Source organism: Cotesia glomerata, unplaced genomic scaffold, assembly GCF_020080835.1.
Source record: "Cotesia glomerata isolate CgM1 unplaced genomic scaffold, MPM_Cglom_v2.3 scaffold_31, whole genome shotgun sequence".
Lineage (NCBI taxonomy): Eukaryota > Metazoa > Arthropoda > Insecta > Hymenoptera > Braconidae > Cotesia > Cotesia glomerata.
The window spans coordinates 81,418-94,433 of NW_025403662.1; the positions used below are offsets into that span (position 1 = coordinate 81,418).

General features: G+C 30.6%; 5 protein-coding genes across 11 annotated transcripts; 3 read left to right on the forward strand and 2 right to left on the reverse strand.

Annotated features, from left to right (window-relative positions):
• The first annotated feature begins 105 nt into the window (after nucleotides 1-105).
• LOC123274355 (transmembrane protein 8B) lies at nucleotides 106-4,162 on the forward strand. The gene is made up of 5 exons (XM_044741954.1): nucleotides 106-759; nucleotides 840-1,100; nucleotides 1,229-1,506; nucleotides 1,627-2,274; nucleotides 2,802-4,162. The coding sequence occupies exons 2-5, from the start codon at nucleotides 919-921 to the stop codon at nucleotides 3,812-3,814; spliced, it is 2,121 nt and encodes a 706-aa protein (XP_044597889.1). The 5' UTR covers nucleotides 106-759; nucleotides 840-918; the 3' UTR covers nucleotides 3,815-4,162.
• A 202-nt stretch (nucleotides 4,163-4,364) lies between these two features.
• LOC123274371 lies at nucleotides 4,365-5,809 on the reverse strand. The gene is made up of 5 exons (XM_044741974.1): nucleotides 5,670-5,809; nucleotides 5,507-5,595; nucleotides 5,216-5,432; nucleotides 5,004-5,145; nucleotides 4,365-4,925 (listed from the first exon to the last, which is right to left on the reverse strand). Exons 2-5 carry the CDS (start codon nucleotides 5,593-5,595, stop codon nucleotides 4,528-4,530), a joined length of 846 nt encoding a protein of 281 aa, XP_044597909.1. The 5' UTR covers nucleotides 5,670-5,809; the 3' UTR covers nucleotides 4,365-4,527.
• A 1,128-nt stretch (nucleotides 5,810-6,937) lies between these two features.
• On the forward strand, nucleotides 6,938-7,866 carry LOC123274372. Of its 2 annotated transcripts, none has more exons than XM_044741975.1 (4): nucleotides 6,938-7,079; nucleotides 7,136-7,319; nucleotides 7,394-7,565; nucleotides 7,648-7,866. In XM_044741975.1, exons 1-4 carry the CDS (start codon nucleotides 6,939-6,941, stop codon nucleotides 7,802-7,804), a joined length of 654 nt encoding a protein of 217 aa, XP_044597910.1. In that variant the 5' UTR covers nucleotide 6,938; the 3' UTR covers nucleotides 7,805-7,866. The 2 variants fall into 2 exon arrangements, with proteins under 2 accessions (XP_044597910.1, XP_044597911.1); XM_044741976.1 differs by having other exon boundaries at nucleotides 7,136-7,314; nucleotides 7,389-7,565.
• A 27-nt stretch (nucleotides 7,867-7,893) lies between these two features.
• LOC123274369 (L-asparaginase) lies at nucleotides 7,894-11,689 on the reverse strand. 6 transcript variants are annotated; one of them, XM_044741972.1, is made up of 10 exons: nucleotides 11,536-11,689; nucleotides 11,247-11,448; nucleotides 10,403-10,670; nucleotides 10,219-10,330; nucleotides 10,029-10,143; nucleotides 9,616-9,952; nucleotides 9,192-9,506; nucleotides 8,827-9,122; nucleotides 8,579-8,752; nucleotides 7,894-8,512 (listed from the first exon to the last, which is right to left on the reverse strand). In XM_044741972.1, the coding sequence occupies exons 3-10, from the start codon at nucleotides 10,560-10,562 to the stop codon at nucleotides 8,156-8,158; spliced, it is 1,866 nt and encodes a 621-aa protein (XP_044597907.1). In that variant the 5' UTR covers nucleotides 10,563-10,670; nucleotides 11,247-11,448; nucleotides 11,536-11,689; the 3' UTR covers nucleotides 7,894-8,155. The 6 variants fall into 6 exon arrangements, with proteins under 6 accessions (XP_044597907.1, XP_044597903.1, XP_044597904.1 ...); XM_044741968.1 differs by having other exon boundaries at nucleotides 10,403-10,665; nucleotides 11,242-11,448; XM_044741969.1 differs by having other exon boundaries at nucleotides 11,242-11,448.
• Nucleotides 11,690-12,246: 557 nt separating this feature from the next.
• Nucleotides 12,247-13,016, forward strand: LOC123274364 (SAYSvFN domain-containing protein 1; the record flags this gene model as incomplete). The annotated part of the gene is given in 2 exon segments (XM_044741964.1): nucleotides 12,247-12,582; nucleotides 12,707-13,016. Coding segments are annotated over 2 exon segments (442 nt in total), but the record flags the coding sequence as incomplete, so codon positions are not given.

Here is a 13,016-nt window from a genome sequence, read left to right on the forward strand (position 1 = left end):
AACTGTTCACTTTTTTCTCACATTTATATTTTAACTTCGTTCTATAATTTAAAATAACTAAATTTATTTACGTCACGTTTCAAATAATTGATTGATCAATTAAAAGCAATGAAAAACTACTTTGAAAGTTAAGTTTAATCAATAATAAAAAAAATTCTTGTCATTCTGTCAGCTAAAAAAAGTAATAGAATAAATATTGACGCTTTATGAATATTTAAAAAACATTGTAAGGTAAGTGATGAATCCAATATATTAGAGTAGTGTATTGAGTTGATGCAGTCAAAGTGACGCAACGGATGATCTCATAAAACTTTTAAAAAATTAATTCAATGAATAGACCGCTCGGAATTCTATCTAACACTCAGTTCTATGACTTGCCTGGATTTAGAATAGAGTGAAAGAAATTTGAAACTGTTGAGATTAAAATTTATTTAAATTATTTACGCTTATTTCAATTTAATCATTACATTTTTATTTATTTTTTTACGCGAATTAAGTCTGAAGTTCATGCAACTATCTTTTTATCCTAATTTTTATATCTAGATCTATACTTACATCGTTTTGACTTTATGCGTCAGTGATTGATAAGTTATCTTATATTATGCCTTCAGGGCTTATTAAATGATACAGTTTCTGTTGTGAACATAAATTTCTGTCGGTGAAATGAACTTTAAAATGCATAGTTATGATTCCAAAATAAATAAATTGAGTGAATTTGTATTCTTCTTCACAACAATGCAGCTCACGATATAAATTGAGGTAATTTATAAATTAAAAATAGTTTATTACTTGCTTGTACGTTTGTATTTTTATTATATATTTATTTAACGTGCCTACAGGTAAATGTACTGCTTACCGTGCGTTTATAAATAAATACTCCTGGTAACGTGGAATGAGAGTGAATTAAACTGCTCTAATATGCTGAAGCGTAAAATAAATTTACTATTGATTATTTGGTCACTTACTAATATTATTTTATGCGGCGAGTTAACTAAAATTTCGCAACAACCATCCAACGTCCTTGAAGATTTCTTCGGGTATCGTCATATTTCTATTATTCACTTCACTATTCCGGAAAATGTTATCAAAGCTATCTTCAAGTAAGATTATAAATATTTAAATTAAATTTTTATCGCCTTGCGGTCAAGTGACTAGTATTATAAATATTTTTATCAAACAAATAATAAAAAAAAAAAAAATAAATAAACAATAATTTATTATTTTACAGGTTCACTGCTAAAGAAGCTAAGACTGGAGGATTGGGTAATTGTTCGCCGCGAGATGTTTCAATTTACTTGAAGTCCGGAAGTATTCCATTAGTTCATCCGGACGGGTCTAAAATTAGTGCAGAGTTGTTGAAAAACCGAAGATCATTTTATGAGCTTAATTTGACAAGCGCTGGCGATCAATATGAAATTTCTGCAACGTCCCCGGCTTCGGGTGACTGGTATGCTATTGCATTTAGATCGTGGACCGATCCTGACTCTGAAAAAATTACTCAACAAGGTAAAACTCATCAGAACAATTATTAACTCTAATAAGTAGTCTATTGAAGTAATCTTAATTGACCAAGTTCTTTACTTACTGAGAATCTTGTAGTAAATTTATCTTAATAATTATTTCCAGGCATTGGAACAGCATGCGATACAGTTCTGGATGCCGAATTATTTGTAGAACGAGTTGAGCAATCGTTATTTGCAAAGAAAAACGATGACAATACAGTAACATTAAATGATAATTCATTGGATACTGCTATAATTCAATTTTTTGTACCTGAAGATCAACAAATAGTAAATATTTCGTTGATTTCATCATGTGAAGAGTGTAAAGTCGCTGCTAATGTTATCACGAAGGAAACTTTAACCAGTGCATTGATTAATCAGTCTGAAACGACTCTAGTTTTTAAGCCTTATGTTAATTCTTTACATTACTTGACTCTTTGTCTTCTGTCGGGTAATGCAACTAACATTTCAATCGCATTACCACTGGACGACTTATCACTAAGCGACAATGCTTATGACATCAACGATGACGTTGTGGCTGTGAATAAAGTACTACTGACAAGGAAATCTCTTCCAGACTTTTTTTTATTTGATTATGAGCATTTATTAGGTAATTCTAGTAAACCTTCACCCGTTAATATTACGGTTGACAAGCTAACAGTATTAAGTTACCAAGTAGCACCAGTTTATGATGTCGGCGGTACTGTTTCTATTGGTATTAAATTAGTTAAGAAAACCAACAATATTGTTGTAGTCGGATGCATTTCTCTAGGTATTTATGTTTCTTTTTCCAATTATGTTCAGGTTAATTGATTATAATTAGAGCTAGGATTTTTGTCTTAATTTTAAAATAATAATTTATGAATTTTTGATATTACGGCAACAGTATTAGTCGTATGAAAAAATTTTTTGAATAAAAATTATTTTAAATTTAATTTTATAAAAAAAAATGTCTCTTATGATTTTTTTCTCAGGATCAGTTAGAAAGCCGTAATTTTAAAATAAAGGTTTTCATAATTAGAAAAAATTTTAATCATTCGTTATGAATTTTAATTTTATCTTAAAATTACGGAGAAAATATTGGATTTTTTAGAAAATCATAAGAAACACTTTTTATACTCAATAAAATTTCCTATCATTTTTTTATTAGATTTTGATAGGACCAATATTTTTCCCGTAATATCAAATATTTAAACCACTCATTTTAAAATTACTGCAAAAATCTTGACACTAATTATAATAATAACTGAATCTTTCATCTCTTCTCTGTATAGTTAAATTTAAATAAATTTTTTTCAGGATATTATGCAGGAATCACGGCAGGCGGAGGATGTATAAGACAAAATTCAATAACAGCCGCCGATTTGTGGTCAAATAACACAAAACCAACAATTATTCACATTCCATATCCAGAACCCGGCACTTGGCATCTAAGTATGAAAGCTTTTTACCTAGAACCTAAGTGCAATTGTTCTGAAGAATGTCGTACAACTGGCTGTAGATTATGCAGCTGCATGAATGAAACGACGACGAAAGTAGAAACCAATATAGCTTCATCACCGTGCATCGAGGGACACTGCAATTCAAATGGTCGATGTCTTCATTACATGAACGGTGGATCTGTATTCTCAGCATGTTATTGCAATGGTGGATACCGCGGATTCGACTGCGCGGATGACACTTACGTTCTAACTGGTGGAAGTATTCTCGTGCGCTTATTGCTTCTCACATTGAGTAATTTAGCATTTTTAGCATCAAGTTATGTAGCGTTCTGCCGAGAATACTACACGGAAGCTGTCGTCTACGTCTCGGTGATGTTCTTCTCAACATTTTATCACGCTTGCGAAGCCGGGGAAAATATTATGAGTTTCTGTATCACGAAGCTCAGCGTACTGCAGTTCTGCGACTTTTACAACGCTCTTTTGTCAATCTGGGTGACTCTGGTAGCAATGGCGTCATTTGGACCAAGGCTCACGGCTTTCTGTCAAATTAGTGGAGCTATTATCCTTGCTCTGGGTGCTGAGTTAGATCGTACAGCTCTCTGGGTCTTTCTGCTGCCTGCTATCACTGGCTCCATTTTAATCGGAGTATCTTGGGGCTTACGTTGTCGAAGACAACGAAACTTTGGATACCCCGCATCAAGATATCGCAATGTTTATCTTCCAACTGGACTTGGTCTCGTTTCTGTCGGCTTAATTTGCTACGCATTTCTTCAAACGCGTCGGAATTACCATATTATTCACAGTTTTTGGCATGTTTGCATCGCATTGAGTGTGGTTTTACTTCTTCCTAAGCGTAAACATATGAAATAGTATCGGAGATCGCTGGACAACGATTATGAGTCTTGCGATGAAGCTATTCGTGCATTCTCATCGCCCGTTGTCAGCGATTTTGATCAAGAATGTGATCTGAGTGATTCGTTTTTGCAAGCATTGGATGAATAAGTGTGATGAACACTCTTATATAAATATAAATAATTGTGATTTGAAATGATAAATAAATTACACAAACTTTATTGTGATCTAATAAGTATATTTTACACTTTTGTGTGCTGATGTTAAATATCTATATATTTGTATAGAATGCACTTAATGCACAAAGTATAAGATAAAAAATATTACATAGATATATATTGTGACTATTATCTTCCATATGAATATTTATTTATTAAATATTTTTCTCAAACTGTGAGTTATTTTTATTTATTGTATTTAAAAATCTATCGACTATTAGACAAAGTTTATAATTAAAAGAAGTATATATTTATATATTCAATAAATAAAAACTGATAATAATTGATGAGTAGATTTTTTTCTCATAATTATATTTATATTTATATATAACTACTTTATTTTTTATTTTTATAAGTATGATTATTAAGTGGATTATATTGTTATTCGATGGCTTTCAATGGCATAGGGCACATTTAAGATTATTGTATCATATTATTTCAATTATTTATAATAATTAATAAATCATTGTTATGTTATATTATATTATTTGATTATATAGTGATAAAAAATAATTAAGCAGCCGCCGATGGTGCAGTAGGTGAAGAATCTGGACTATTGATAGTAGTGAGAAGATTGGAAACTAGACGTGCTATTGATTCCATTGAAAAGCCACATTGTCGGTAAAGTCTCGAACAATTTTGTCCTTTTCTTCCTGCTTCGATAGCTTCTTGAATAGCTGTTCCACGCATTGCAGTGCGGAATACCTGGTTCGTCGTTACAGTATCTACTAATCGGTCGAATGATGACACTTTTTCTTCATCGTCAATGTCATTAGCTGACCGCGTTGTTTCGGCGGCTCTTTTTGAGTAAGTACAGACAGCTCGTTGCATACATGTTGTGGTGTCAATTCCGTGACGAGTTAGAACGTCATCAATTTTAGTCATTGAATTAACAAATCCTCCTTCATCGCCTGAAAAATTCAGCAATTCTTTAGAATAATTATCTTATTTAAGAAGAAATAAATAAATATATTATTTTTAGTAGTTACTTCTTGCATATTGTCCATAGCTTCCACTGAGAAGAAGTAATAATTTTGGAATAATCAAAATAGTTCCCACTCCAATCACAGCGCCAAGTACTAATCCACCTAGATCAACTTTCCCTGGTGCGTAAGAAGATACTCCATAGCCCTGATAAGTATTATTTTATTTTTAGTAAATTATTGATAAGAACAATTATATTGTTAAGTTTTTAACTTACTGAGCTTGTGCCAACTCCAGTAAATCCAAATCTTGGTTCTTGATTACGATCAATTGGAACGTTTGATCCATCAGGTCCAGAAGAACTTCTGGACACTGAAGAAGCGTTTTCACTACGATGTTGCGAGGGTGATTGAGATTTCTGTTGTGATGCGACGGGCATTTGATCATGAGATTTTCCCATTTTATCGAGGTAGTCTATAGAACTTGGTACAAATCTAAAATATTTATTATTATTAATCTTCAGTAATTTTTATTGTTAAATTTTATAGAAATAAAATTAATTAATTACCCTCCCATGTCGTATTTTGGCGAACAATAAACACTATTAATTAAAAAAGCAGCCATTAAGGCCAAAATCTTGAAGCTCGCAGTATTCATCTAAAAAAAGTTTAACAAAATATAAAATTTCTTCTGAAGAAATGGAAAGAAACAATATAGTTTAAAGTACGTACCTTGAAGTTTATTTATGAGGATCTCCAAAAATGTAATGTCTATGTGAAAAACTTATTTCAACTGAAGTAAAAAGTACGTGTCGGGTAAATATATAGGTACTGAGGGTAATGACGACGACGGTCAAAGATAATTGCTCTCCTAGTTTCGCTTTCGTCGTTGTAGATTTCCATAGAACAAAGTCGCGGCCCGTGACATCCCCTCCGCACATGCCAAAAGACTTTTACTCTCATCTTCTAAAGAATGATTTTGAACAAACAAAAATTTGGTACTGCGTGTCATGACGAAAGACTTTTTAGTAAGAAATTAGTTAAACTAAGCAATTAAAATATTACAAAAACTTATTTTTTTAAGAAAATAATTTTTTCTAATAGTTTTAATTAAAAATCGTAACCTATTTCTTCATTGTTCCCCTTCTGTGGGATTTTTTGTGACCTCCACATTATTTTTGATACGCGTACTTACTATTCAACGCTTCAGAGTAAACTAAATCCTCAAAGCTGAAGGATAAAGAGCGTAATTACTAAATATACTACTTTGTTCACATTAATCAAACTTGATAAACATAATTATTGTTTCTAGCAATCCTTTTCATTCATATGAATTAATTATAAAAGTAAAAAAAAAAAAAAAAATGAAAGTGACATTTTTACTACACACTACTTAAGATAATCTTGTAATTATAATATTTAAACACTTTCGTTAATACGCTAACATTTAAATTTATTTATTTTTCATACGTCGAAACAATAAGCATAATAAAACTAAAAAACTTTCTTCTCTAAATTGAATCACCTCATTAGAATCTAAAGTAAACATTCAATTTAAAGCAATAAAAGGAAAATTTGATAATGAGCGTTGGAAAACAATCCCATCGTTAAAAGACGAGTGTTCTAAGGAATTCGTTCTGCCGACTGATTAAGAAAAATGTCACGAAAGCCATAAGCACCGAGCACTTTTATTTTTTTTTTTTTTGTACAACGGAAATAAACCATCCACAAGATTATACTTCCATTACTTAATTAGCTAGGGGAGTTACTTTGCTATTATTAACAATAAATTTTTTACTTTTAAACGAGGTGAACATTACTGATAATGATTATCACCTTTCTCCACGGAAAAAAATGTCCTTATTTCCGAGGAAGTGTAGGAGGGTGTTATATACATAGTCGGAAATTTTTTGCAGAGCCCACACTGCATTCAACTTATTGTTCGCTATTCTCTAAAACTAATAAAATTTTGCTCTTTACTGAAATAAACATACAGTAATCATGAGTTCATCAGTATTAACAATATTATCACTAGTTTTTTTAAATAATTTCTTCATAACATCCTTGGCGGATCTTACTCCGGATTTACTGCGAAGAAAACCGCGGTTTATTTCATTTAATTCTGATAAAGGAAAAATAGATGTAAGTACTAAATTTCTTTAATAATTAATACCTAAATTAACGATGTAATATTTTAGATCGATTTGGATTTATCAATTCCATTTTTATCAATACCTCTAAATCACGAAGAAGGATCAGATGGTCCACAGCCTTTGGTAAATGTCAATTTGAAATCTGTTGCTGTTGCTGGAGTCTTAGCTGGGGTGTCGGCATTTATTTTGCCATTATTTTTCTACAAGCCTTCCGCTGAACATCGGTACCGTGAGTTTGACCTAATTTATATTTTGTAATTTCTAATTTAATACATTTTATTTTACTGCTCTAAATTAGTACAGGCCGGAACGATGACTTTGGATTAAAAGAAATGGGCCAAGCATTCAATGAATTAATGTTGGGAAATAATTATGTGACACCGTGTCTTCAATACGCAGTTTGTAGTGCTGTTGCTAAAGTTAATCATGCTAGAGTTTTATCAAGCAGTGATAAAATAATTGACGGAATAGCCAAGTAATTAAATGACATTATTATAATCTCAGTTTCTTAATATGAAGTGATAATTAATTTCTTAAATTTTATTTATTTTTAACAGCCTCGGGTGGTTTAAAAACGCTACCCATGGTACAGCTATACAAGAAGCGATCGATATAGGCCGACGATCTAATCCTGAATGTTCTTATTTGTTTAAAGGATGCAAAATGCCTGCAGATACTCTTGAGACAATGTTAAATGAGTTAGGAGTTTATTGATAGTATTAACTATCACATTTAACTGCTAATTGAAATTAAAAATATGTACTATTAACATTAGATTAGGATAATTAAGATTATAAACTTTGTTAAAAATAAATAAAATTATAAATTATTTAAATTTACTTGTTACATCAGTATTTTTTAGTAATGTTAACAAACTTCTGTAATAACCACCAACGACATGACAATTTACTTTCATTGTTCAGATGCGCACAGCGTAAAAAAAATGTCTTATCATCGGAGTCTATAGAGACGTAAAGACACCAGACACGCATCGAGAAATTGTCAAGAAAATTTTTTACTTTCTCTTGTTATTAGATTAATGTTAAAATCATAAGTAAAATTACGCTACGTCGTAATATTATTAGAATTATTTGTAAAACTGGTAATTGCAAGAATTTTAAGTACATTTTTTGCACTAACAATCCTTGCTAGCACAAATGGTGTATGACCTAACATATCTGTAGACTCAGGATCGCTTCCGTGCTCCATTAGAAAGCGTACGATCGAGGGTTTATTATGAATCGCTGCATTATGAAGGGCCGTACGACCGGAAACATCTGGTTGCGATAAATCTGCACCAGCTATATTGTATGATTGGAGACGTTTAAGGCAGCCAAAAGCAGCTGCATTGCATAATTTTTGTCCTATTAATAGAGGACTCTCATGAAGATGTGCTCCACATTGGCGAAGTAATTTAATTATCTGCAATAAAAAAACATATTTTATTAATAAATTTATTGATTTAATAAATGATAAAAAAAAATTTACTTCATGATGGTCATTTTCTACAGCTTCAGTAAGTGAAGTGCGATCAAATCTATCTTTTATATGAACGTTAGCACCCATTTCTAATAGAGCTCGAACTAATTTGATGTCACCTTCACAACAAGCGATGTGTAAAACTGTCCGAGAGTCTCCGTTTGTTTGAGATACATCGACACCCTAGATATAAAAATAAAATTTATATTTATAATAATTACAATACTATTTTATAATAAGTCACTTATTGTAAGTACATTGTCTTTTAATGATGCGATTTTTTCTATGTCTTGACTAATTACAGCATCAATCATCAACGCAGGAAATATTATCGGTCCGAGTTTATCAAGCTCAGCCTCCGAATTTAAACCAAGCATACGCATAATTACTTTGCGATCTTGTATCCTGACACTGTGATGAGTTGTGATTTCACCACGTAAATTTGTTTCCATCATGCGTCTTTTGGTGACAATATCCCATTCTGTTTTTGATAATACGTATGCTAGCTTCGTTAAAGCTGCTTCTGGTGTCATATCATAGCCCAAAGTTACACCTGAGTAAAATTTTTAATTAATAAAGTTTTTTTTTTATTTGTAAATTGTAAAAAGACTAAATTATTAACCGGCGTCGAGTAATACTTTTCCAGCTTCATAGAGATCTGTAACCCCGTCTTTGTGACACTGAGTGATGTTAATAATAATAACACCGCGTTTTGTAGCATCTCGTAACACATTAAGTATATCTTCGCGATTTCCTGGAATATTTCCAGCCCCGTAAGTCTGAAGAACAACTCCTTCGATAGGTGGCTGAACGAATGCCCTTACTAAGTCAGTTGTAATACTCGGAAAAATTCTTAGTAACCCGACGTTACGGTTTAATGTCTTGTGCACATTAAATTTTTCCAAGGCGCAAGGTCGAAAGATTGACTGATAATTGACTGAAACATATCAATATGCATATATAATTAATTTATCAGTAGCATGATAATTACTGCATCATAGAAAGATAATTTGTTATTTCAATACGTCAGATCTTTAAATATTTACTTTCGATCTTAATACCAGCGACAGCGAGGGGCGTACAGTTTGGAGATGTAAACGCTTCGAATGATGCAGCAGCAGCTTTACTGGTGCGATTACCTCGCATAAGATGCGAGCCGAAAAATACACAAACCTCTGGTATGCTGTAAGTACCAGCAATTACGAGAGAAGTCAAAAAATTGTGAAGGCCATCACTGCGCGTGTCAAAAATTGGTAGCTGGGAGCCAGTTATCACGACTATTTTTCCGAGCGCCTCGAGCATGAATGAAAGTGCTGACGCAGTGTAACTCAGAGTATCTGTGCCGTGTAGCACGACGAATCCATCGTAATTTTCATATGATTCCTGAGATAAAAATAAAAGAAAAATTAATAAAATAGCATACTGTAGATAATTAAAACGATAAATAAGATAATTTTACTTTTATGTCAATTGCTATTTTTATCCAATCATCCATCGTCATATTACTAGAGTCTAAAAGAGGAGAATATTCCACAATATTGTAAATCACTCGTCGACTATCTGTACCTTTCAATCTAAAGTAAAATTTAATTACAACTAAATTCGGTTTAAATGTTGATAATGGAAAAAAACAAAAATTAACAACTTACGGCAGTACTAGAGAGTCTGAACACCCTAGAAATTCTTCTGCATAAGTACGGTCATGCATATGAGAATAACTTTTGACTGTTTCAATAAACGCATTGGGTAATGGTGAAAGAACTAAAAAAAAATTCATTTTTAACAAAAAAATCATACAATTACTTTAAATTTAAGTCTGAAAAAAATTCTTACCTCCTTGTGCGTTTCTTATCATTCCAATAGTACCACCTGTGTAGATAACTAACACTTTTCCTTCAGGTTTTTGTTCACCATTGATATGATTTAAGTGTCCATTAAGGGACTTTTGATTCATTTTTTCACTTTTATTCAATACTATTTTTGTTCCATTCATTTTGCTATTTCTTCTTCAATTACCGACAAATTTGATCAGTTTCTCTCAATCGCAATTTGGATACAAAATATTTTCTCTATTACAATGTACGCGATTCAAGCAACTGCGCTGAAATGAATTGTAAATAACTTTTAAATAATGTTGCACATGGTTCAACAAGAATTAGAAAAATCGATCAAGAAGTTAGGGTCGAGGAAGTATATGATGCATTTCAAACTGTCTGAATGCGTCGTAATTTATGTTTATACTTAATAGAACATGTATGATATCTTTATCTATACAATAAATAATCAAGCATATTATTTCCTCAGGTGATAAACTTATTAAAGATAATGAAATAAATTAAAATTACTCAGAATATTTTAGGTTGTTATTTCTTACATTCAACTATTTTGTTACCGAATTTAATTAAAATATTAATTATTAATATTTTTTATAACTTTCCGCATTCCATTTTTAATAAAACTGAAAACTTTCTCTTTCTAATTATCGTACTTACGTATCTGTTCTATCACTTTTCCTACTCAATTACAATTAATTTTTCCACAATACTTCAATTTAAAATTAACAATTTTAAACAAATAAAAAAACCTCTGTTTATTTCTACAAATTTTTCAGTATGATTAATTTAAGTTTTTATTGCTAGATAAATTATTTAAATTGTACAAAAATAATTTACCGTACAATAAGCGATTCAACACTAGCCGGCTTCAGCTCAGCTGACGCAATTATCAACAAGTATGTACGGTATTAGATTTTCGGTTTATTTTCAGAATTGTACTGTGAAAATAAATGCAACTCCGGTAGACTAACATACTGTGTACTCTAACATCATTTTGATTTCATTACCCATACACAATAATTATTAATAATCCTCTTGCAATCACTGAAAATAAAGAATAAAGTTCAAATAAATTAACTTATCAACGAAATTGACAATATTTATGCAACTATTATTATTGTTTATAAATACGTGAGAAGTCACAAGTCGAAGGTGTCATACAGTTGATGAAGATTGACACTTAACCTCTTGCAATTTATCGGGATCAATGCAAAGTTAAATTTCACAACTGACATTCAGTATTTTTATTAGTTATTCCCGATAACTACTGACATTTTTCTTCATTCCAACATTGTGAATACATATATGGAAAAATTCATGAAATTAAACGCATTGATATTGCTTGAATGAATTAATCTAACTTATTAATTCTTTAATTAATTGAAAAACTATATTTTTTATAATTTTATTTCTTTATTACAACTATTTAGTTAGTTATAAAAAGTAATTTTTTGACTTCATGATATTTTATAGCTAATAGTTTTTTTGATAAATCCTTCAACATTCATCATAATTTAAAAAAAAAAAAAACAATCAAAAATTAATATACTACTTACTAATTTTTTTTTTTATTTTAATTAATTATCATTGGTGTAAAATTTATACTCCAATTTCTTCATTAAATTTGTTTTCTAATCCTTTGAATGTAATTAGTTGTAATTTTATCATTTTCATATTGGATCAATACCTTTTTTTTTTTCAATTCATGATTTACAATATTAATTTATTACTTGAATCAATTTAACAATTTAAATCATCAGAAGTTTCAATTGTTATTTATATTTGTTTTATTTTTCATTAATTCTTATAAAAAAAATAAATAAATAAATACTTTAGAGAAGAAGCATCAAGCACGATATCATCAAATGATAACAAGTTGATTTCATAAAAAATTCCAGATGGCATCATATGCTTGAAATGACATTGTCATATGAAAAAATAAAAGAAACAGCTGTTGTAATGTTGCTACAGATAAGTAAATTGTAAATATGTCATGATTGAAAATTTTTGGAATTATTGTAACAATAGTAATTAAAAAAATATTCGATGGAGGCAAAGCTTGCGGCGTACAGATTACAAAAACGTCGTCAAGCAATGGTTGAGAATGCTAAAAAAACTTTTCATCAAACTCTCACATCCTGGGAAGACAAATCTCGTGCTTATTTAACACGTCGTGAGGTAAATAATCTATTTATAATTAATTGATTAATTAATTATTGATAAAATACAGTAAAAAAAGTGATTGCAAATTTATATAATACCTTTAAAATATACTTTAACATTAAGAATTAAAAGATTTCAGGACAAGGATGAAATTGAGAGTGTTACCTCTGAGGAGAGTATTGACATTTCACCTCGACAAAATCCTGTTATGACACGATTACTTTATCTTCTGTATTTTTTACTATGGGCAACATTGTATATGGTGGCAATACAATTTGAATTTGGTGCAGTCTACTTTATTCTGTCAGCGTTATTTTTTATATGGAAAAACACACGATCAGGACCAAAGAAAAAGGGTGAAATTAGCGCTTATTCTGTATTTAATCCAAACTGTGAAGCAATTCAAGGTACTATCAATATGGAACAATTGGAGAGAGAAATGGGCTTTG